Here is a 24,764-nt window from a genome sequence, read left to right as displayed (position 1 = left end):
GTGAAACTTGAAATTCTATTATGCTATTTCCCTACATGAAACAGAACTTTGCATTTCAATTAGAAAGCTTCTGGACTCTCTAGACAAAATGCAGGAAGAGAAATTTGAGTTCCATGTATTTACCAGACATTATGCTTAGTGCTTTTCACATGTCCTCAATTAATATTCTCACAACCACTTGTGAGGCTGATCATCCCCATATTGAAAATGAAGAAAGTGAGGCTCAGAGTGCTTATATAATTTTCCTTAAATCATATAGCCAGTGAAAGCTGAGAAGGGGTTTGACCCCAGGTCTTCCAAGCTCCAAAGCCCATGTAACCAGCAAGGTTGGTATAACTGAAAATTGCCATGTAGTTGATACTGTTATTGACTGCTGTTACCAAAATATTACAATCAGAATGTTATTACTTCCCTAAAGAGCTATTTTAAACAAATTCAGAATGTTAAAATCTGATTTTTTACAATGTTTTTCATTTAAATAGATGTTTATATAATTTATGTAATTTCTTGTGTTTGGGCAACCAGCACCACGAGTGTGAACTGTCCTGGTGGCTATCATAAATATCAGAGGGTATGCAGTAGTTATAACAAAGAGCAGTATCAACTTTTTTATTCTTTCTGGAATAATAAACTTCAATTAAAACTGGTACTAGGCATAATTAAAGATTCCTACTCTAATCAACCCTGTGTATGTTCAGAAAGATTAAATGTGTTTGCAAGTACCTTGGGAATTTGAGCCTGTCCCTGAATTGTTTATAGCTTTATTACCTCTCAAGGACCCAAAGGTCCACATAAAACTCATCACTTCAAACTCTGAGAAAGCTGGATTAAACTAAACCCTCTGATTCCTCTATTGTGTCTGTAGATCATTTTATTTTTGGTTATTTTGCTACAGCATTAAAAAAAATCTTCATAAATTCATTTTTTTATATTTCTACAAACCCCTCCATGTGTTTACTTGAAGAAATTGCAGCAGTTCAAAAAACTCCGCCTGGCCTGTGTAAGGTACAAGTGTTTACATCATTCCTTTGAGTATTCTCACAAAAGTACACCCCTTAGTGGCATGTTGACTTATGAAACACTCAACAGTGATATGACGACACTTCACAAATTCTGAAGGGAACTCAAAGAGAGGAAAGCAGCATGTTCTGTTAAATAGAAACTTACCTGAAATAGATTACACCATTATTAGGGAAGACTAGAAAAAAATCTGTCCCCCCAAATCATTCCTTCTTAGAGGCTACCAGTGAAAATGAAGTTTAAATTTCAGTATTGGTGCTGAATTATTACCTTAAGTTTTGTCACTGGAATTTCTTAATGCATTTGGCATACTAAATTTCATTTCAGTTTTTCAACTAAGTTGTTAACTTGGAGTAATGCCTGAAGGGGAGTATGTGATGTCAAGGACGGTTTTTGCTCATATTGTTATTATAACCTTATCAAATTTATGGTTTGCCAAGAGTATTTTTACCTCCCATTTTATCCATAATATCAATTACTTTTCCAGAAAAAAATATATACTTTTTTGTAAAACATTTTTTACATAAGATTGATAGTGATAGTGTATCTTCTTTAGGAATGTCTCCTCTTAAATAAGAATTCTGAAGAGGTTTTTTAAAGAGAAGTGATGTGGAAGGATTCTTAGTTTACCTCTCTTTCCTTGTCTTTTTGTTGCTTAAAACAGAAAGAGAATATGTGGCTCGGTCAGTTGAGCATCACACTCTTGATTTGGGCTCAGGTCATACATCAGACTCTGCTGAGTGTGAAGCCTGCTTAAGATTCTGTCTCTCTCCCTCTGCCCCTCCCCCTGCCTCTCACTCTGTCTCTCTCTCTCTCTCTCTCTCTCTCTCCCTCTCTCCATCCCAAGGAAAAAAAAAGAGAATATTAACAAAATGAAAGGAAATTAAATAGTAATTGACCAATAATATGTTTATATTATATCTGTCATTGTATACAACTCTTTGTAATTAATTTTATTACCCCTACTCAGCAAGCAAGGGAAGTGAGGCTTGGTGAGACCTGCCCAAGTTCCTAAAACTAATGAAGGGCAGCACTAAAGTTGAGCCAAGGACTTCTATATCTGTACTTCCTCCAGGATACCATACTCTCCCTATCCCTGAGATTGTCTGGTAGACACCAACCATTTCATTGTCATGGATTTCAGTATCTTTAAATATGAGAAGAATAAGATTATTTTCTCACGATGTAGTTGATGAAACACTATATATTCCTTTCCAGAGCTGAGTAACTTCACAATAATAAGGTCATACTTCCAATTTATTGAGTTACTATAATGTCACTCCATTTCACAAGGTTTCATTATTAACACCTTTAACACTTTAATCCAAAGACTAGTGTTTCTGTAGGCATGCTTCTTTCAGATCCAAACTATGAGACAAAGAATATCACCTTCCTGGGGTTTCTGGACCCAGGGAAGCTCATGTAGGCTGTGGTGTCCAGAGTTTTTATTGGGGTTTCATTTCATAGGCATGATTGATTAAATCACTGGCCATGTGATTGAACTCAATCTTCAGTTCTTCTCCCCTATCTGGAGGTCAGGCCAATATTACCCGGATCAAAGCCCCTCCCTCTAATTACACGGGTGGCCTTTCTGGTGTGGCCAAACTCCATTCTGAATCATCTTGTCAGCTTAAGCTCAGATAGGGTCTCAGGGGCCCACCATCAATAACAAAGACATTCCTATCACTCAGGAAAATTTTAAGGATTTCAGGCTTATCTCCCAGGAACCAGGGATGATGAAGACCAGCCAAATTCTTTATTATACAACAGCTGACAACAGAGGATAAATTTAAACTCTTAAACCAAATGTATTAAAAACAACATGATGACCACAGCAGAGTTTTCACATACCAACCAGCAAGCAGAAATTTATATGATGAATTTAATATTACCATGTAAAAAAAACCTAGAAATAAATTTATTGGCCAAATCTATAAAAATTAACCAAATTTATGTAAATATGCCAATCACTTTTTAGGAGGTTATTCCTTAAATTTATAGGTGGAAAATTACACATGTTAGTTTAAGATTAGATCATGGATTAAAAACAGTACATTTATACTTAGCATCTGAATATAAGATCACTTCTAAAACCAAATAGATTATGTCAAAGAAACAGAATTTTAAATCTGAGCTTTAGTGACTACTTGCACAATTGAAAAAAATTAAAATATCAGATTCCTATACTAAGGTAATTATTTCTTTCAGAATCTTTTATTTCAAACCATACCAGAGATACTATCATTTATCACAGGAACATATTTTAATATTGACAATGTTATCATTCAATTTCAAACCTTAATTCCCTAACCTAAAGATAAATCCTGACTTGCTTGGTTTCCTTCTAGGTGAAGAAGGAATTCACTTCTTTGAAATGGTAATTTCCATCAATTGTAACTGCTACAGAACTCCTCCTTCTCCAGATGGGAGAGAGGCCCCCTGGGCTCCCATAAGCTAAACTTTGTGTGTGGCCTGTTAGTTTCACTTTAGGAAAACAAATTGTCTTTAGAACCTTTAAAATGCTCCTTAATTCAAGGGAATCATTTTCTTCATATATATTTTTTTTCTTCATAGATTTAAGATATATATATATATATATATATATATATATATATATATATACACACACATATATATGTGTATATATACGTATATATATATTTATACGTATATAGGGATATATACGTATATATACATATATGTATGTGTGTATATATATATACATATATACATACATATACATATATACATACATATATACACACATATACACTATATATATATAGTGTGTGTGTGTGTATATATATATATATATATACATAGTGTGTGTGTGTACACATACACGTGTGCATGCACTCATATGTCTTTTATGTTAAAAGGTTCTAATTTCATTTTCCAAACATGCTCCTATCACATGGAAAAATATATTCTTTTCTATGTGAAAAGCAATAGCTTTTAAAGAAGGCACTTTAAAAATCAAGGCAAAACAATATTTTTCCTAGAAACAACTGCAAAATATACTACCAAATGTAAACATATAGAAACTGTATCATAAATCCATGTAAATTGTAAATGTAAATTCTCAGTACTATGAGATAGTTAACCAAAGAATGAACTTCTATGTAACTGAGGAAATGGGACATTCTAACCAAAATGAACTGTAGAAAGCACTTAGAAGTTTTTCCAAATTATGTTGTAATGAACTTTTAGATTTTTTCTACTATAGAATACAGAATGTCTGTTTGGTTGCCTATCATTGTGGGTTTTCTAATTACATTAGTTTTCAAACTTGCTAATCTGAGACATGTGGAAACAGGCAACAAGTCTAGTCCTAAATGGAAATTTAAAAGGTTCTAGATTGAAAGGGGAAAATATTAAAAGTAAGTAAAGTACCATTCCATTATGCTATGTGAAATAAGTCAGACTGAGAAAAACAAATACCATATAAGTAAAATCTTAAAAAAAAAAAAAAAAGAACGAACAAAAAACCAAATCAGAACTATAAATACAGAGAACAAACTAATGGTTGCCAGAAAGGAGGGAGGTAGGGGGTTGGGCAAAATGGGTGAAGGGGAGAAGGAGATACAGGCCTCTAATTATGGAAGGAGTAAGTCTCGGGCATAAAAGGTATAGCATAAGGAATACAGTCAATGATATTGTAATAGTGATATAATGGGACAGATGGTGGCTGTTCTTGTGGTGAACACAGCATAATGTATAAACTTGTCAGATCAGTAAGTTGAACACCTGAAACTAATGTAACATTGTGTGTCAGCTATACTCAAATTTGTAAAAGGTAAAGTACCATTCCTGTGCTAACAAGAATTTAAGTAAACATTATCAAAGATTATAATAAACAATGATTCTTCAGTAGTGAAGTTAATTGAGCAGCTCAAATATCTGAATACCAAATTTTTTTCTCTTCTTTTAGTTTTTTGGGGAATTTTTCTAAGGAACATAGGATCATTCTTGCTTCATAAAATTGTATTATCTTCACATTGTCTATTTGAAAGTATTTAAATGTATAATTTATGAAAATCTTAAAATTTTTATTCTATACAGTATAATTTAAATATATAAGTTCATAATAACAAATAAATGTGTCTATTTTGCACTTGAATAAAAATTTTTAGCTACAGTCTCAAAAAATGTTTTCATGTATTACTCATGTAAGTGTTAAATTTCCCTGTGAGGTACCATATGTCCATTCTGCAGGCAAGCTGAGAGTTTAACTGAGATCATTGAGAAAATGAAAGTTAAAATGAAGGGAGGTGGTCAGAATCAGTTCACAAACTTGCTCAGTAATATTTGAGTGCTTGCTATTGGCAAGATACTGGCCATGTAGCAGTAGACAAAACAGAACCCAGAACTTATGGAGCTTATTGTTTTGTGAAGAGAGACATTAAGAAATAATTATACAGAACAATATTCACTTGCAAACTGTCCAGTGTACTATGAAAAAGAAACGAAGGCTACAAAGAGAAGTCTTAATGCAGACTTAATTTAGATAAGGACTTGTCAGTGAAGGCTTCTTTACAGATATGACAGGATGAATCACCAAAAAGAGGTGGCACATTTATCCCAGTGAAGAGTTGGAGTAGGGACATTCCAGGCTAAGAAAACCATATATAGGAGGATGCTAAGGTAGGAAAATGCTTGACGGATTTCATGAAAAGATTAATGTGATGGAAATACAGTGAAGGGAGGAGGGTGGTGCAAAATGAGACTAAGGAGAGAAGTGTCATATCGTGCAAGGCTTGAAACTATCCTAAGAGTTTTGTATTTTACCATAAGTCAAGGGTAGATTTTGAATAGGAAGGTATAGGATCATATTTGCGACTTTTAAGTCTTACTTTGGCTGCTATGTAGAAAATTGATTAGATTCAGCAAGAAAGGAAAAGGGTAGAAGAGTTAGGAGCCTGTGCTAGAAGCCCATGGAATAAAATGGTAGATTATTCTATGTAATGGTGATGACAGAATTAGAGAAAAGTGGATAGATTTAAGATGCAAACTGGAGGTAGTACTGATAGGATATGATAATGGACTGGATTTAAGACAGAATGAGGAAATAGGTGTCAACAACAACATCTAATTTTTTCTAGCCACTAGTTGGATGATGACCGATAGTGTCATTCAATGACATGGAGGAACCCTGGGGAGAGAGCATATCTGGAAGAGATGGGAGGTGGAGATTCATAGTTCAGCTGTGAGACTAATTAATCCCACTTGTGTTCTAAGTTTTTAACTTACATTTTATAGTAACAGAGCCATATTCCCCAGTCTTTTTGGTCCATGTCCTCCACCAGGAAAATCTTGGTGTGGATTACTGAGTTCCTGGAACTAATGAAGTGGAACTTCATTAATCAAGGATTAATGAAGAAGGAGAATTAACTTTTTAAGCTAAAATGTCTATTATTTTAGACTTTTTGCCCCATGTAATAAAATAATATGTGCTTAATTTCACATTAAAAGGTTTAGAAGAGAATATTCACTCGGGAATTAAGCATTATGGCTAAACCTTCTAAAACCTGATAGTCTGCCTTCCAAAATACACCACCTACATCTTAGCCCAAACTTTTCTGTGCAATACCATTTGAAGTGTTCTTTCTGGTATTGAATGCAAACTTGGGAGCCAATTTATGTTGCCCTAATCTAAAGCTCTTTTAAAGGAGATTTTCTACTAATGAACTGTCAATGATTTATGGGCTGGAGCCACATGGCACTGGTTGAGACAATTTGGACAGATCAGGCTGGGAAGCAGACACAAGAAGAGCTATTAGGATTCAAGTCACAGAATCCTCACAAGAGCGAATCCCAAAATCTGCATTGAAAATAGAAAAGAGGGCCTAGCTCTTTTACTGATAAAAAGGTGGCCCAGTGGTTTCATAATATCCACATTATAGTTGAGTAGTAGAATCATAGCTTACCAAAAAAAAAAAAAAAAAAATGGAGTCAGATGAATAATGACAATAAACAACAAACATTGAATGTGTATCATGAACTAAATGCTTTCCCTGTATAATATTATTTAATTTACTCTCAACCCCTTTGAGATAAGTACTCTATGACTAGCATTTTAGAGAATAGAACATGAGGCTTAGAGGTTATAAATCATTTACCAAAGGCCACATGGGTGGAAAAGGGGAGAGTGAAATGGCCAGATATGTCTGACTCCAGGAGTGGCGTTCTCTACCACTGTGACACCTGCACCAGCACACAAATAAAAGATGAGACTAAAAAGCCTCAGCATTTCTTCAGTGTTAAAAGTTGGAAATAAAAACAAAAATTGTGTATACAATTGTTCCCCCAGTATTGGGGAATATTCCAAAATAAGGGAAGTGTACTTGCTGTGCAGGACGATCCTTTTCTTACATGGTGTTCCTGAAGACACAGCCAAACACTTATGGGCATTTAAAACTATCTTGAGCTTTCTATTAGCATAATTTCTTACAAATTTGGAGATATTTGAATTTAATAGTACAGTTCCTATCATTGTGAATTTTTTTTCCTTGCTTCTTAGAAAACTGTCAACCTGTAATTGTTAATTTTTTTTCTTTAAATTTCTATGATTGAAATTCATTTTCTTTCACCAAGTCCATCATCACTGCACCCCTATTTTTAAACCAGTTTAGATGAGTACTTCACTGACCTTTTCTCACACAAAGTATGCCTTGGTAAATTATTTTTAATTGAAAAAAAATTGCTTTAGTTTGAGTTTTTAAGAAAACAGTAAAAAATGCAGTGAGATGTTTCAATTTAGTTTTTAGTGAAATTCTAAATGATAAAATAATAATTGCATAAACATGGTAATTTCTACAAAAACGCAAATAAGATGAACATGAAACTTTCTCTGTCACTCTTCAGAAACACAGGCATGGGCCACTCCACTCTAATACCATCCATTCTCTTTGTCATGGCACAAATTTGGTAGCTTCCCTTTTCAGCAACTCCAACTATACCTGCCTGAACTCAGCCTTCAATGATGAACAGAATTTACAAGATAAAGGAACGGGGTATTCCAATTGAGAAGAGCAGTGTGTACAGTATACAGCAAAGACTTGAAGGGAATCATCAGACATTGGGGGTGGGAAGGATGGATGCTGATAGGAGATAAGGTCATGTAGATAGAATTGGGGCCAGATGTTGAGGGCCTTTTATGTTGTGTAAAGGAGTCTGATACTTAAGGAACTACAAACCATTGACAACCTGTTTTCTTTCTATGTTCAGGGGCTTCATATATGTCATCACCTCCTGTTGTTATATAAGTTGGAAAAAAAAAAAGCTAGCTATACAAACTAGCCAAACACAGCTAGCCTCTTTTTCCATATCCATTTGTAGCATATTTCTACAATACATTTAGCAGCCTGATACTATGGTTCTCTGTATGTGAAATTTTTCTTTGACATGAAGAAAAGCCATGACTAATTCAAGGAAAGCCCATTTAGGTGGAACTTTTGAAGACTATAAAGCAATTGAAATTATAGCTAGAAAAATAAACTATCTTTCAGGAGAAAAAATACACATCTACTGCTGAAGCCATGGGTGATCTTTCTATAAAAGATACGTTTCATCTTTTATGCCTGTGCAATTTTCCTCTAAGCCAAAAGATTCCTCTATATATCAGGATTAATGGACCATCTCAAATGAAGAAGAACAATCACATTATACAAGGTTTCCCCAAACCCCCTGCAATATATCCAGATGTCACATAGCTTTAGTTTTGGAACTTTCTGACCGGGTCAGAATCAACTGAATAGAAGATAGTAGTGTGTGTGCATATATGCGTGTATGTGTGATTTCAAAACAATTTTTTTTTTAACTGGACTCATTTTATATACAAAATCTTGACTTCAAATCAACTAAACTTCCAGATTATTTGCCTCTTTCAGTACTTTCTACTTTTACCAGGATTTCACGCTCAAGGAAAATTGCTCTGAAGATTTAATACATTTTCTCATTGAAAGTGCGTGTTTCTCCCAAGGCGGGGAACATAGTCATTGACCCACATGCTGAGGGACCAGCAGAAGTGTGGAAAACTTGGTAGAACCTGGGCGACAGACAAAATAAAATCCTATTAGCAGATCTAGCAAACTCAGAATGTGTTCTATTCCTCTAATAAAGGTTGGTCTTATTTTGTGGGGAGTGCTGAGTGTTGTTTGTAGCAAGTGCTTGTCCTATCACTTATTGAAATTGTGAGAAGGGAGAACAGGTGGTAATGACAAGATGCACTAATGCAGACTCTTTCAAGTTGCTCACTAAAATCATTAGTCCTCTTCCACCCCCTCTTCAGCACAAATGTGTTAACGTCAAGACTGGTGGAATGGTTACCTAGGCTTCATGATGTCTAGAGGCCTTAATATTTGTTACTTTAGTTTTACAATACAATTAAATAATGATGGACTTAAACAAATGTATTTATACCACCTTTGAAAATCCTGGGGTAAAAACGGGATCAAGATAAATCTTCCCACGTTCTAATTCACATATGCTTGGTCTTAGGAGCATGGCATTCCTACGGACATGGGCTATGCGGTGGCCCCTCACCACTCGGGAGTCTACCCTGTACACGTTCAGCTTTATGAAGCCTGGAAGAAGGTTTGGAATATTAGAATCACCAGCACTGAGGAATATCCACATCTGAAACCAGCTCGATATCGGAGGGGCTTCATCCACAAAAACATCATGGTGAGCTTCCTCCGGTATGCATAGGGTACAACCAATTCTTCCAGATTTCCATTCTTCATTTGAAGAAAGAACGAAAGAGGCAAGCGAAATGTTGAAAGCTTAGCTATAGGAAAAGCTGCATGTTGCAGGAAGTACATTCATCATATCCATGCAAAGGATGTTTTAATTAGGTTACCTCTTCTCGATTCTTCAGTATAAAATGTTCTGCTTTGTTTTTACTGACACTACTACTATTAACCAGGAACTGATATTAAAATACTCAGGAAACACTACATCTGACTTGCAGGTAATTTATAGAAGCCATCATTTCCTCAAAAAGTTATTTAGTATGTAAAACTAAAACCACCTCTCTGCATATTAACCATGCTGCTCTTGTACAAGTCAAACTGTTCTCTTTACCATGTCAAACCAAACAAATAAACAAAAAATTCAACTACTTACAGCAAGAAGCTATATGTGAAGTCCTGCATAATCACTAACAGATCATAATATAGAGTACAAAAGTAACAGATGATGTTAATTAAGTCATTTACATCCATTGTCAGATTCTCCCCCAAGCTTCTCTGTTTGTTTGTTTTTTTTCCCCCTGGTGATAAATGCACACTGTCAAGATATGTTACTGCCTGATGCTTTGTGAGGCCTCCCAAAGTAATTAAATCCTCCTTTTTCCCAAATTAGAAAATCCAAAGAGTACTGGTGAAGTTAGGGATGGGCTTCCTGGGACACGTACTGGGAAGGAATACCACACAGAAGAACACTATGTGGTGAGGCACTAGAACTCTCTGTCAAACTGTGTTTGACCAGATGTCTGCTCTCTAGAATTAAGTGTAACTGACTTCTTTTCAGACAGTTTTCTAATGTCTGCAAAAATTACAGAATGGATAATGACATTTAACCTAGAGCAACTCCCGTCTTGACTTTTTCCTCAACAAAAACTTGTAAATGCTAGATGGGGACAAAATGGCTCTATTTTATCCCAGTCTGCCCTTCTTCTTTACTGAAAATAAACTCACTATGCATCAATCTGCTAGGCTTTTGATCAGAGAGAGTTTAGGAGACTTGGGTTATATTATTTAAAAGTATGGAAGAGTATTTCAAATCATATTCAGGCTTAGTAGAATAGTAAACTTAAGTCTCTAAGGACTTTATTAAATGTTGTTCTCTTTTGTTTCTGTTTCTCTCTGTACTGCCAGAAAATTTTCTTGCATATGTCCCATGAGATATGTTCATTTTTCATTTCTCCTGAAAACATATTTTACCTGTATTATAAATGTACAAATCTTGCAGGTAATAAAGGCTGTAACAGATTTCCTGTTTTGACAGAACTGTCCCTATCGCTCCAGTTTTGTACCAATCCATGGAAACCTTCTATATTTGTTTTGTAGGCTCTTGGATGAGAATTTCCAAGTGGGAAATGTTCAGCAGGCAGGTGACTATGCAGTAAAAGAGAGAGGACAGGGCTTGGAGGCATCCAAATAGAGATACAAGTGAAGACCACCAGAGCCAATACCCCCTCCTAGGGAGAGACTGCAAAGAAAAAAATCACACCCATATTTTGTTTTATGACATGAAGGAAACTTTTTTTTTAATATTCACAAATCAAATTCCAAAGGCCTTAAATGAAAGTCATTATCTTCCCATCAAACCAGCTTTTATTGATCCTGCTATTCCCAATTCAGTTCTACGTTTCAAACATCACACTGGCCACTGCCCGCCCACCCCCCCACCCCCCCACCCCCCCACCCCCCCACCCCCCCACCCCCCCCACCCCCGCCAACTTCCAGTCTCGACATTCCATCAATAATTCCTTTACAATAAGTTTTTTTCCCCCTGAGTTTCCTACAGCCTAATTCACTGCCTTGATTTCATGTGTAAACTACGTTGCTTGTTCCTACTTTGTCTGTTTACAACTTCTATCCACCTCCTGCACTGCAACCTAGCCCACAGATAGTGCCAATCTTTTCATTCCTTTTATTTTTATTTATTTTTTTTAATTTTTTTTCAACGTTTTTATTTATTTTTGGGACAGAGAGAGACAGAGCATGAACGAGGAAGGGGCAGAGAGAGAGGAAGACACAGAATCGGAAACAGGCTCCAGGCTCTGAGCCATCAGCCCAGAGCCCCACGCGGGGCTCGAACTCACAGACCGCGAGATCGTCACCTGGCTGAAGTCGGACGCTCAACCGACTGCGCCACCCAGGCGCCCCTATTTTTATTTTTGAGCACAACCGGTTTTATGAAATAACTTTGAGTCATTTCCTCTCCTGTTCTAGCTTTCCCAGTCTGCCAACACACGTGGGTGGTATACAGTCTATGAAACTTAATACAAATTGACCCTTTGTATGGACTATTTTATAAACATAAAACTCAGTAACCAACCCTAACCCCTTAATCTTAAAAGTGTCCTCTTTGATTAGATGCCTCCCCTTGTCAGTGAATCAGTGTCTACCTGGCTTCCCTCTGCCCAATAGAATTAAATGCTTTCCCTATTCCAAATAATGTTTACAAACTGTTTCCCATTTGGGAATTTCTTCCTACAGGTGAATTTTATTTCCTTCACTTCTCCTTAAATCATCTGGTTTAATTTCTCAGTTTTGTAGCATTCTATTAAGTTGGTGCAGGTTCTAGTATTTTTTATTATTATTTAAACTCAAGTTAGTTAACATACAGCGTGATATTGGTTTCAGGGGTAGAACCCAGTGATTCATCACTTACATATAATACCCAGTGCTCATCCCAACTAGTGCCCTCCTTAATGCCCATCACCCATTTAGCTCATTACCCCATGCACATCCACTCCAGCAACCTTCAGTTGGTTCTTTGTCTTTAAGGGTCTCTATAGTTCGCCTCCCTCTCTCTTTTTATCTTATTTTTCCTTCCCTTCCCCTGTGTTCATCTGTTGTATTTCTTAAATTCCACATATGATTGAAATTATATTTGTCTTTTCTGACTGACTTATTTTGCTTAAAATAATATCCTCTAGTTCTATCCACATTGCTGCAAATGGCAAGATTTCATTCTTTTTCATCACCAAGTAGTATTCCATTGTATATATGTACCACATCTTCCCTACCCATTCATCAATCGATGGACATTTGGACTCCTTCCATAATTTGGCATTGTTGATAGCGCTGCAGTAAACATTGGGGTACATGTGCCCCTTCAAATTAGCATTTTTATGTCCTTTGGATTAATACCTAGTACTGCAATTGCTGTGTTATAGGGTAATTCTATTTTTATTTTTTGAGAAATCTCTATACTGTTTTCCAGAGTAGCTGCACCAGTTTGCATTCCCACCAGCAGTGCAAAAGGGTTCCTCTTTCTCCACATCCTCACCAACCGCTGTTGTTTCCTGAGTTATTAATTTTAGCCATTCTGATAGGTGTGAGGTGATATTTCTTGTAGCTATGATGTAAAGTTCCCTGATGATGAGTGATGTTGAGCAGCTTTTCATGTGTAAAGTTAGTAGCAGATCTGTCCACTGAAATTTGGCAGGCCAGAAGGGAGTGGCAGGAAATATTCAATATGCTGAATAGAAAAAATATGCAGCCAAGAATCCTTTATCCAGCAAAGCTGTTATTCAGAATAGGAGACATAAAGAGTGTCCCAAACAAAAACTAAAGGCGTTCATGACCACTAAACCAACCCTCCAATAAATGTTAAGGGGGACTCTCTGAGTGGAGAAAAAAAAAAGACCAAAGTAACAAAGACTACAAAGGACCAGAGAACATCACCAGAAATGCCAGCTCTATAGGTCAGGTAACACAATGACACTAAATTCATCTTTCATAATCACTCTGAATGTAAATGGGCTAAATGTTCCACTTTAAAGACACAGGGTAGCAGAATAGGTAAAAATCAATATCCATCTATATGCTGCCTACAAGAGACTCATTTTAGACCTAAAAACACTTGCAGATTGAAAATAAGGGGATGGAGAACCATCTATAATGCTAATGAAGGTCAAAAGAAAGCCAAAGTAGCCATACATATATCAGACAAACTAGATTTTTTAAATGTTTATTTATTTTTCAGACAGAGACAGAGTGTGAGCAGGGGAGGGGCATAGAGAGAGGGAGACACAGAATCTGAAGAAGGCTCCAGGCACAGAGCCTGACACGGGGCTTGAACTCACGAACCATGAGATCATGACCTCAGATGAAGTCTGATGCTTAACCAACTGAGCCATCCAGGTGCCCCCAGACAAACTAGATTTTAAAACAAAGACTGAACAAGAGATGAAGAAGGGCATATCATAATTAAGGGGTCTATCCATCAAGAAGATATAACAGTTGTAAATATTTATGCCCCCAACTTGCTGGAACCCAAAGATATAAATCAACTAATAAAAAAAACATAAAGAAACTCATTGATGATAATACAATAATAGTAAGGGGACTTCAACACCCAATTTACAACAATGGACAGATCATCTAAGCAGAAAGTCAACAAGAAAACAATGGCTTTGAATGACACACTGGACCAGATGGACTTAACAGACATATTCAGAACATTTCATCCTAAAGCAGCAGAATACCCATTCTTCTCGAGTACACATGGTACATTCTCCAGAATAGATCACATATTGGGTCACAAATCAGTCCTCAACAAGTACAAAAAGATCGAGATCATACCATGCATATTTTCAGATCACAACACTATGAAACTTGAAATCAATCACAAGAAAAATTGAGAAATCCCCCAAATACACGGAGGTTAAAGAACACCCTACTGGGGTGCCTGGGTGGCTAGGTCGGTTAAGCGTCCGACTTCGGCTCAGGTCATGATCTCACAGTCTGTGAGTTCGAGCCCCGCGTCGGGCTCTGTGCTGACAGCTCAGAGCCTGGAGCCTGTTTCAGATTCTGTGTCTCCCTCTCTCTCTGCTCCTCCCCTGTTCATGCTCTGTCTCTCCCTGTCTCAAAAATAAATAAACGTTAAAAAAAAATTAAAAAAAAAAAGAACACCCTACTAAAGAATGCATGGGTTAACAAGGAAATTAAAGAACATGGAAGCAAATGAAAACACAACAGTTCAAACCCTTTGGGATGCAACAAAGACAGTCCTAAGAGGAAAGTACATTGTGATTCAGGCCCATCTCAAGAAGCAAGAAAGCTCCCAAATGCACAACCTAACCTTACACTTTTCATACTTTTTTAAATGCTGCCTTCATTTTGGCCTTCCTAACCTTGATACTTCCAGTTTTCTCCATACCCCTTAACTTGCTCTTCAAGTACCTGAAAACAATTTAGACTAAATCTATCTTTCCATCTTCTATTTTCCTGTAGCTAATACAGACTCACTCCAGACAAAAAGTTCTAAAACAGTATTGCTGTGTCTACATCTTTGTCATTTTTTTCTACCTTGAAAGACTTTCTGAACACACTGTACCTATTCAAGATATTCAAACTGAATCCTAAAAATGATTCAAAATCATGCACTTTTAAAATGTAAAACTAACCTAGCGTTTAATCATGTGGTCATTTTGTTATTTAGCTTTGGGGTATTTCTCATTATCCTGGTATACCTTAAATCTTCAAGGGTAGAAAGTATAAATCTTTGTGTTCTCCCACATGGACTTACACAGAGTTTAGAATATGTATTTGTTTAAAAAAAATGTATAAATGCTGTATAAAGTTTGGATTTCCAGGAAAAAGATACTTTCATGAATTGTTAGGGAATATATTTAATTCAGTTAGAGTATCTTTGCACTTAGTCCTTTTTTGCCATTGATTTTGTGCATAACATTATAAGAATGTGTAGTATTTTTAAATGTAAACATCACCAGAATGAATACTCCACAATAAATTGAAGTTCCTTTAACTATTTCATCAATATAGAATGGCTTCTGAGGATATTTCACCAATTTTCAAAATATAAATAGGAGATAAAGTTTTGATTTATACAGCAATATATGATATACAGATTGAGCTAAGAATTATGTTTTCTAAGAAAACTTTCAAGGATAAGATTGAAATTTATTATAATACACAAACTAAAGAAAAAGAAGTATATTTGTAGAGGCTTGCAAAGCACGAAAAGTCCTATAAAGGTAATATTTTGAAAGCACTTACTGAGCCAAATGTGCTTCAAGAAAAAAGGCAGAAAAAAATGAAGATCAGTTTGCTGAGGACAATAAACAGAAGACTCATCTGTGTAAGATTCTGTAAGCTTGTAGTTCTCCAAAGTGTACTCATTAATTTTCTACTACAAGTACACAGTGACAAGCACAGGTCATTATGAAGTCATTATATAAGATTTAGCTAAAGATTGTACCATCCTGCACAGCTTTAATTCACACTTTCTTTTATAATTGCACTGTTATTTTACCAGGAAAGCTGTAAGAATTTGAAAAAAAATATCCTTATCACAAATGTGTACAATTGAAGCAAATAATGGTTTTCATGTGCAAAGGATGAAAATAAGACTTTTTCCTAAGTGAGCTTGTATCATTTTGTTTGTGACAGTTTATAAAAATTAATAATCAAAAGCATAATCTCTTTTTTATTTTTGAAACTGGCAGGCTTCAGACTTAGAACTCAGGGCAATTTCTAAAGCCTGCAGCAGTCCTTTCAGAGTAAAGAAGATACTATGATTTGTGTCTCAAATATTTATTCTAATTTAAAATATAATTTCTTAAGAATCACATTAAGTTAATAACTGACCTTTTTCTAGTGCATGTGTAGAATTTGGAAGAAAGTATTATCCTTAAAATTTTTGCCTACTACACTACAGGATAACACAGACAATTCCTATATTTTTAAAGTATCATTTTTACTTCATTTTTATTTTTTAAGATGCTGGAACATACTAGGCTTCATAGCAGCAGTACTGACTTGGAGATTTAAAATAGATAAGTGGCTAAAATAATTCAAAGTCTATCTTAGTTTTAAAATATTTCTTCAACTTTCTTCTGTATTCCTTCTGTACTGATGTCATCCTTGCTTTCCCAGAGTGTGAAGGATTTTCTGGGCCTGAGTTAAGAGTTGTATAATGAGGGGTGCCTGGGTGGCTCAGTTGGTTAAGCGTCCGACTTTGGCTCAGGTCATGATCCCATGGTTCGTGGGTTCCAGCCCTGCATTAGGCTCTGTGCTGACAGCTCAGAGCCAGGAGCCTGCTTTGGATTCTGTGTCTCCCTCTCTCTCTGCCCCTCCCCCACACATGCTCTGTCTCTCTCCGTCTCAGAAATAAACATTAAAAAAAATAATAAAATTAAATTAAAAAGAGTTGTATAATGACACCAGTTTATGCATCAGCTTCCATGAAAAAGAACCCATGGTTCAACAAATTAATTGGTTGAAAGCAATTTTTCCTTACTTGTTTATTCTTCCTTCAGGTTCTTCCAAGACAAACCTGTGGGCTTTTCACTCACACAATTTTCTACAAAGAATATCCAGGAGGGCCTAAAGAGCTGGACAAGAGTATTCAAGGAGGTGAACTTTTCTTCACTGTGGTTCTCAACCCAGTAAGTACTTTGAGTTATTTTCAAAAAAAAAAAAGAAAAGAAAAGAAAAAGATGAAAAATGACAGGTGACTGAAAATTACCTTGACAAAAAGGCCAGGGTATGGGTAGTTTCAGTCAAATCAATATGAAGTTCTAGGTCCAACACAGAAAAAGACTAAATGCAACCACATATAGAGATGGCGACAAACTCATTCTACAAGAAGCAGTGACAAGTGGAACTTATGGAAAGCCAGGAAAGTGCTCCAGAACTTCCTTTGCATTGAAAAGTGTTCAGAATTTAGAGATTCTTGCATTTATGGAGAACAAGACCTTTTTTTAAAATTTTTACTTAAACTCCAGTTAGTTAACATACAGTGTAATATTAGTTTCAGGTGTACAATATACTGATTCAACACTTCCAAACAATAGCCAGTGCTCATCCCAAGTGTCCTCCTTAACCCTCAACACCTATTTGATCCATCCCCCCACCCACCTTCCCTCTGGTAACCATTAATTTGTTCTCTGTAGTTAAAAGTCTGTTTCTTGGAATAAAAGACACCTAAAGTTAATCCTAAGGAAAAAAAAAAAAGAAAGAGTCTGTTTCTTGGTTTGCCTCTCTCTCTATTTTTTACCTTTGCTTATTTGTTTTGTTTCTTAAATTCCACATATAAGTTAAATCATATTATATTTGTCTTTCTCTGACTGACTTATTTCACTTAGTGTAATACACTCTAGCTCCATTCACGTCATTGCAAATGACAAGATTTCATTCTTTTTGATGGCTGAGTAATATTCCATTGTGTGTATATCCCACCTCTTCTTCATCCATTCATCAGTTGATGGATATTTGGGCTCCTTCTATAATTTGAGTATTGTAGACAATACTGCTATAAACATTGGGGTGCATGTATCCCTCTGAATTAGTATTTTTGTATCCTTTGGGTAAATACCCAGTACTGCAATTGTTGGGTCATAGGGCAGTTCTATTTTTAACTTTTTGAAGAAACTCCATACTGTGGAGTGGCTGCACTAGTTTGCATTCCCACCAACAGCGCAAGAGTGTTCTCCTTTCTCCACATCCTCACCAACCTTTGTTTTTTCTTGTGTTGTTGATTTTAGCCATTCTGACTGGTGTGAGATGATATCTCATTGTAGTTTTGATTTGTATTTCCCTGGTGATTAGTGATGATAAGAATCTTTTCATGTGTCTGTTAGCCATCTGTATGTCTTCTTTATATCTATATATATGGATACCTATATATATATATATGTATATATATATATCTTCTTTATCTCTCTATATATAGATATATATAGAAAGAGAGTGATATATATATATACATTTTTTAAATATATTTTATATATATTCAAAACCCCAAAAAAGGAATAATCCAATTAAAAAGGAAAGAAGACATGAATGGATATTTTTCCAAAGAACAAGATTTTTCACCTATAAAACTCTTTTATTCCCACTATGGACCAGTTTTCTCATTTAGATGACCATTAACTCTATTATTCTTTTTTTTCCCCTCCTATTTAAAGTAAAGGTATAAGCGGGGCACCTGGCTGGCTCAGTTGGTAGAGTGTGCAACTCTTGATCTTGGGGTTGTAAGTTCAAACCTCATATTGTGTGAGAGATTACATAAAAATAATTTTTAAAGGGTCACCTGGATAGTTCAGTCGGTTAAGCATCTGACTTCGGCTCAGGTCATGATCTCACAGTTTGTGGGTTCAAGCCCCACGTTGGGCTCAGTGCTGACAGCTCGGAGCCTGGAGCCTGCTTCAGATTCTGTGTCTCCCTCTCTTTTTCTACCCCTCCCCTGCTTGCACTCTGTCTCTCTCTCTCTCTTCCAAAAATAAACAAACACTAAAAAAATAATAATTTAAAAACATAGTTTTAAAAATGAAGTAAAGGTATAAGCAAAATGGAAGAAGAATTAGATAAGAAAATATGGTCATTTTGGATACATTTATGTGAGATCTTGTCTTGCTAGGTCTCATGCTGGGCAGAGCAGCCTGTTTAATTGGCTTCTGCCTTTCCTCCTTCACTTCTTAACTTGTGTCCCAGCTCCACAATGAATCATTTGCACATATATCTGCTTGAGGCAAGTATTATAAAGTTGTGTAGAGAAAGATGAACCAATTGAAGTAAGGTGTATGAGGAAAAGAAGGAATTTTATTTCCCTTCTGAAAATCACTAACATAAAAAATAAAATTGGGTTTATTAATCAGATAGATGTATGGGTTTGCCCCTGGCATTAGCAATACTCAAGATGAAAAAGTATAATCTTCCAAATGTGAAAAAATGTCTATCAGCATAAAAATTGAAGAATGTAGAAATAAAGAGAATAAAATTTGAAAGGCCCACTCTGGACCCTAATTTTACAAGTCTTACAAATAAAATTGCAGGTATTTTTCATCTTCTTGTATGTAATGACTGTATTCATTTCTCAGCTTCGATAGGAATAAGGATAAGGACTAAGGAATAAGGATAACTCATCTTTGTGCAAAATCAGCATGTGTATCTAAAAATCAATAAATATAGTTTGGGGTAGTATGGCATCTTGCCTTTTTGAAGTTTATTCATCTTCATACCCCCAAAATAGATGTAATTCTGATTTATACATCAGGAAAAAAAATCTGAGTTTTCTAACATATCTATTCTCTAATATATTTATAAGAAATTTTTTTTCACTATTTCAAAACCAAATTATTCTTTTTAATTAAATAAAAATCTTATAGTAAAGCTTGTGTGAATCTTGGATACTAATTTGAGCTAAATTAGCTGAGCAAATGCTTTAAATGTTTAGCAAATCTTGCTACTTTTCAGGCCTTTATCGATAATATTTGGCAATATTGTTTGTCTTGATGAGAAGATCCATGGGGAATAAAGGGGAGAAAAAACTTTCCCACAAAACTTGTGCTTCCTGATTCAAAAAACTTACAGTAGACAATTACTTTCAGATAAATGCTGGAATTCAAAATAAGTGACAGATCCTTGTCAGATACCATAAGATAGAGAAGGAATCCAAATTAATTTCATCTGGCATGCCAACTCCAATTTTTGGAAGCAGCTATAGTTCCCTGGAGATTTCTGGTTGAGAAGCCCACTTCTAGACTCAGCCCAAGTCTCGCCCAAGGGAAAACTGCTATCATTAGTTAGTGATGTTTGCCTTTCAGAACAGAGTGAGGAGGAGTGACCTGTTTCCCATGAATTCTCCATCCCAAAATTACATGTTTGGGTAAAGCTTGTGTTAAAATTAAGAGAGGTCCAGGTGCAGTGAGGCATGCTACTAATTTGGCAGATGGCACTCTTTTTTAGGTCAGAATGAGAATGAGAAAACCTTGATGGAATCAAAGCAGATATTAGCTGCAGGAAAGATATGAAATTTAATTATAGTGGATTTGAATGATACCCATTATAAGCTTAAGTAATACCCCAGTCTTTGATTTCTGAGAATGTTGAATGAGTTTGCTGTTTCCGATAAAAAAGGCAGTTGTGTACTGGAAACATATCTATGTCTCTTAAACATATTCAAATACACTTGAGTTGAAAATGAAAATATAAGCAGGACTTTAATTAATGTATTTTAAAAGTTTTCTTCCTATATGTCAACATAATATCAAGGTGCCAGTAAGTTTTACCAGTATTGGGGTAACTCTTCAACAGAGTACCTCTCAGAGTTAAACTAGAACAGATCACAGTAAAGATAACTAGAATAACTGTCTAGCCTGGAATGTTCTACTGTTACCAAAGTATTTTTTCTTGCTAAAGAAAAAAATGCCAACCAAGTAAATTTTTTTTAATTTTTTTTTAATGTTTACTTATTTTTGAGACAGAGAGAGACAGAGCATGAACAGGGGAGGGGCAGAGAGAGAGGGAGACACAGAATCGGAAACAGGCTCCAGGCTCTGAGCTGTCAGCACAGAGCCCGACGCGGGGCTCGAACTCACGGACCGTGAGATCATCACCTGAGCTGAAGTCGGACGCTTAACCGACCAAGCCACCCAGGCGCCCCGCCAACCAAGTAAATGTAATATAAAGACAAATATTATCACCGTCTAGAAGAGAGAAAACCTCAGCCATCTCCAAATATATTTCCCATGTCATAGGGCCTAGCCTCCTCTGATGTGGGTTGGATACAGAGATTTTAATTAATAGACTCTGAAGTTCAGGTACAGTTGAGAGATGGACCCATCCAGCTATTTGAGCCTAGGACCATTAAGAAATTAAGAATTCTTTTCATTTATGGGACGCCTGGGTGGCTCAGTTAGGTAAGCATTCAACTCTTGATTTTGGCTCAGGTCATGATCTCACAGTTCTTGGGATCAAGCCCTATGTCAGGCTTCACGCTGGCAAGGTAGCACCTGCTTGGGATTCTCTGTCTCCTCTCTCTGCCCCTGCCCCTCCCCTACTTACGCGCTCACTTGCGCTCTCTCTCTCTCTCTCTCTCAAAATAAAAAAATAAACTTAAAATAATAGAATTATTTTCATTCCTTTTTATTTTACGTTCTAAACTCAACCAGCGACTTCTTGATTATAGTTCACTTTCCTATACAGATCCTACTATAGGAAAAGAATATGTTGATCATAAGAATTTGTACTCACTATGACAGTAATTTGTAGCGCAATTTTATAAATCTTCTTTCAATCAGTGAATACTTCCCATGTAACCTAATTACCAGGAGAAGACCCCCTCTAAATTGTACATATGCTAATATTTCAGTTCCTCCATAATTTACAATTTATAGTTTTAAACTAATGATGTTCTATTTTTATTAATTTCATGATCTTCACTAATTTCCTTCTATCCCTAAGAAATGGATGCTCTCTGTTAGTGTAATGAATCAGGTTCTGGAGTCCATCAGGCTGAGTAACAGATCCTGAAGTGTTTGTTGATTGATTCTGGTAGGTAATAATCATTATTTTATGGATCTACCACAGGAGACAGCCACTGGAATGATCCCAGAATCGCTGTTATCTATAGACACACAAGCACAAAATTTCTACACAAACATGTAATATACCCAGACACAAATATTCTTAATCAATTCACAGTGATACAGGTACCTTCATTTATCCTTTAAAAAAGAGTCTACTTATTTTACATATCTATAAGATAATATGCAGAACTGAAACTTAGGAAGATGACAAAAGATATCCATTGACAATAACTGTATGCCCTCAACAAATAGAACCCCATTACTCTATGACATACATACTTATACAAAAGGAGCTAGTAAAAGTATACTGTTCATTTTAACATGAATTTCTGGTTCAACCTATCTTAGGAAAATGTGAAAATAATTAACTAGTGTAACAAATGGAATAGTTCTGGATTAGACATTGTTCCTCTGGGAGCCATATTATCTTCTATGGCTCCGAAAAAAGATGTCACCTTCTTGCTCCAGTGTTCTTATTAGTAATTACCAAATGTTCTAAGTCTTGGTTTACTCTCTTATTCAATAAACAGACTCTAGATATTGAGTCATTAACAATTGGTATCTGTGGGATGCTGGGCCTCCCTTAAACCTTCTTGATAATAAAATCAGTGCTTGCTTCACTTATTAATCCAAAAGAGTTGTGGATTGCCATGAGATTCATGCACTTACCACACTCTTGGAATCCAAGTGGGGCAGAACCCTGACAGCACAGCAAAATTATACTTCCTTCATCAAACTGTTAAACATCCCAAACAGTTGATAATCCCTTTATGCCCATATTTTATTAAATATTTTTGTCTCTCTGTTTGTCAAGTTGATATAGCATTCATCCACTATACCCTCCCTACCCTCTTACCCAAATTCCTTCAAGATAAATCTACATTGTGTTTCTCTCGTTAAAGAAAAATCATAAACGTGGATGTGAAAAGAATGAGTATCTTAAACTGGGAGTAACACATGAGTGGATTACAATGAAAAGTAAAACAACATTTACACAAGATAGCAATATATACAGAAATTAACCCACATTGAGAAAAAAAAAATTTAACTATAATTTACAAGTATAGGGATTATGTGTGCTTATCTATAAAATTCATCTAAAAGGAAGCAACGTTTTTTCCCTAATGAGAAATTTTATAATTCTTTCTTTTCTTATTTACTAATCCTGCAAAAAATTATGGTAACAGAAAACCCTATATTAAAAAATAAATAAATGATGGGGCACCTCAGTGGCTCAGTCAGTTAAGCATCCAACTTGGGCTCAAGTCATGATCTCACAGTTTGTAGGTTGGAGCTCTGCTTTGGGCTCTGCACTGAGAACTCAGAGCCTAGAGCCTGTTTTAGATTTTGTGTCTCCTCTCTCTCTACCCCTCCCCCACTTGTGCTTTCTCTTTCTCTCTCAAAAATAAATAAGTAAACATCAAAACAATAAAAATAAATAAATGATAACAATAACAACTTTGGATGGTAGGAAAATGATTCCTGAACATGCCTAATAATGAATATTACTTGAGACACTGATTTTTAAAAATCCAGACTTCAGTGCATCAGAATCTCCAGGGAACAGTTTTGGGGACCTGAATATTTATCATTTAGGTGATTCCTTTTTTTATTTTTTATTTTTTTTTATATTATGTTGATTTGTTTTTTTTGGTTTTTTTTTTATATGAAATTTATTGACAAATTGGTTTCCATACAACACCCAGTGCTCATCCCAAAAGGTGCCCTCCTCAATAACCATCACCCACCCTCTCCTCCCTCCCACCCCTCATCAATCAGTTTGTTCTCAGTTTTTAACAGTCTCTTATGCTTTGGCTCTCTCCCACTCTAACCTCTTTTTTTTTTTTTCCTCCTTCCCCTCCCCCATGGGTTCCTGTTAAGTTTCTCAGGATCCACATAAAAGTGAAACCATATGGTATCTGTCTTTCTCTGTATGGCTTATTTCACTTAGCATCACACTCTCCAGTTCCATCCACGTTGCTACAAAAGGCCCTATTTCATTTTTTCTCATTGCCACGTAGAATTCCATTGTGTATATAAACCACAATTTCTTTATCCATTCATCAGTTGATGGACATTTAGGCTCTTTCCATAATTTGGCTATTGTTGAGAGTGCTGCTATGAACATTGGGGTACAAGTGGCCCTATGCATCAGTACTCCTGTATCCCTTGGATAAATTCCTAGCAGTGCTATTGCTGGGTCATAGGGTAGGTCTATTTTTAATTTTCTGAGGAACCTCCACACTGCTTTCCAGAGCGGCTGCACCAATTTGCATTCCCACCAACAGTGCAAGAGGGTTCCCGTTTCTCCACATCCTCTCCAGCATCTATAGTCTCCTGATTTGTTCATTTTGGCCACCCTGACTGGCGTGAGGTGATACCTGAGTGTGGTTTTGATTTGATTTCCCTGATAAGGAGCGACGCTGAACATCTTTTCATGTGCCTGTTGGCCATCCGGACGTCTTCTTTAGAGAAGTGTCTATTCATGTTTTCTGCCCATTTCTTCACTGGGTTATTTGTTTTTCGGGTGTGGAGTTTGGTGAGCTCTTTATAGATTTTGGATACTAGCCCTTTGTCCGATATGTCATTTGCGAATATCTTTTCCCATTCCGTTGGTTGCCTTTTAGTTTTGTTGGTTGTTTCCTTTGCTGTGCAGAAGCTTTTTATCTTCATA

General features: G+C 36.0%; 1 protein-coding gene across 1 annotated transcript in view; it reads left to right on the top strand.

Moving 5' to 3' along the window:
- The window catches only part of NDST3 (N-deacetylase and N-sulfotransferase 3), a 184,482-nt gene that overhangs the window by 78,507 nt on the left and 81,211 nt on the right, over positions 1–24,764 (top strand). The window contains exons 5-6 of the mRNA XM_019829011.3: positions 9,520–9,705; positions 17,039–17,167. Coding sequence (XP_019684570.1) covers positions 9,520–9,705; positions 17,039–17,167 — 315 coding nt within the window. The remainder of the gene's footprint in view (positions 1–9,519; positions 9,706–17,038; positions 17,168–24,764) is intronic.

The sequence above is a fragment of the Felis catus genome, chromosome B1 (genome assembly GCF_018350175.1).
Source record: "Felis catus isolate Fca126 chromosome B1, F.catus_Fca126_mat1.0, whole genome shotgun sequence".
Lineage (NCBI taxonomy): Eukaryota > Metazoa > Chordata > Mammalia > Carnivora > Felidae > Felis > Felis catus.
Note: the sequence above shows the minus strand (reverse complement) of the source record. Positions and strands in the feature narration are given on the sequence as shown.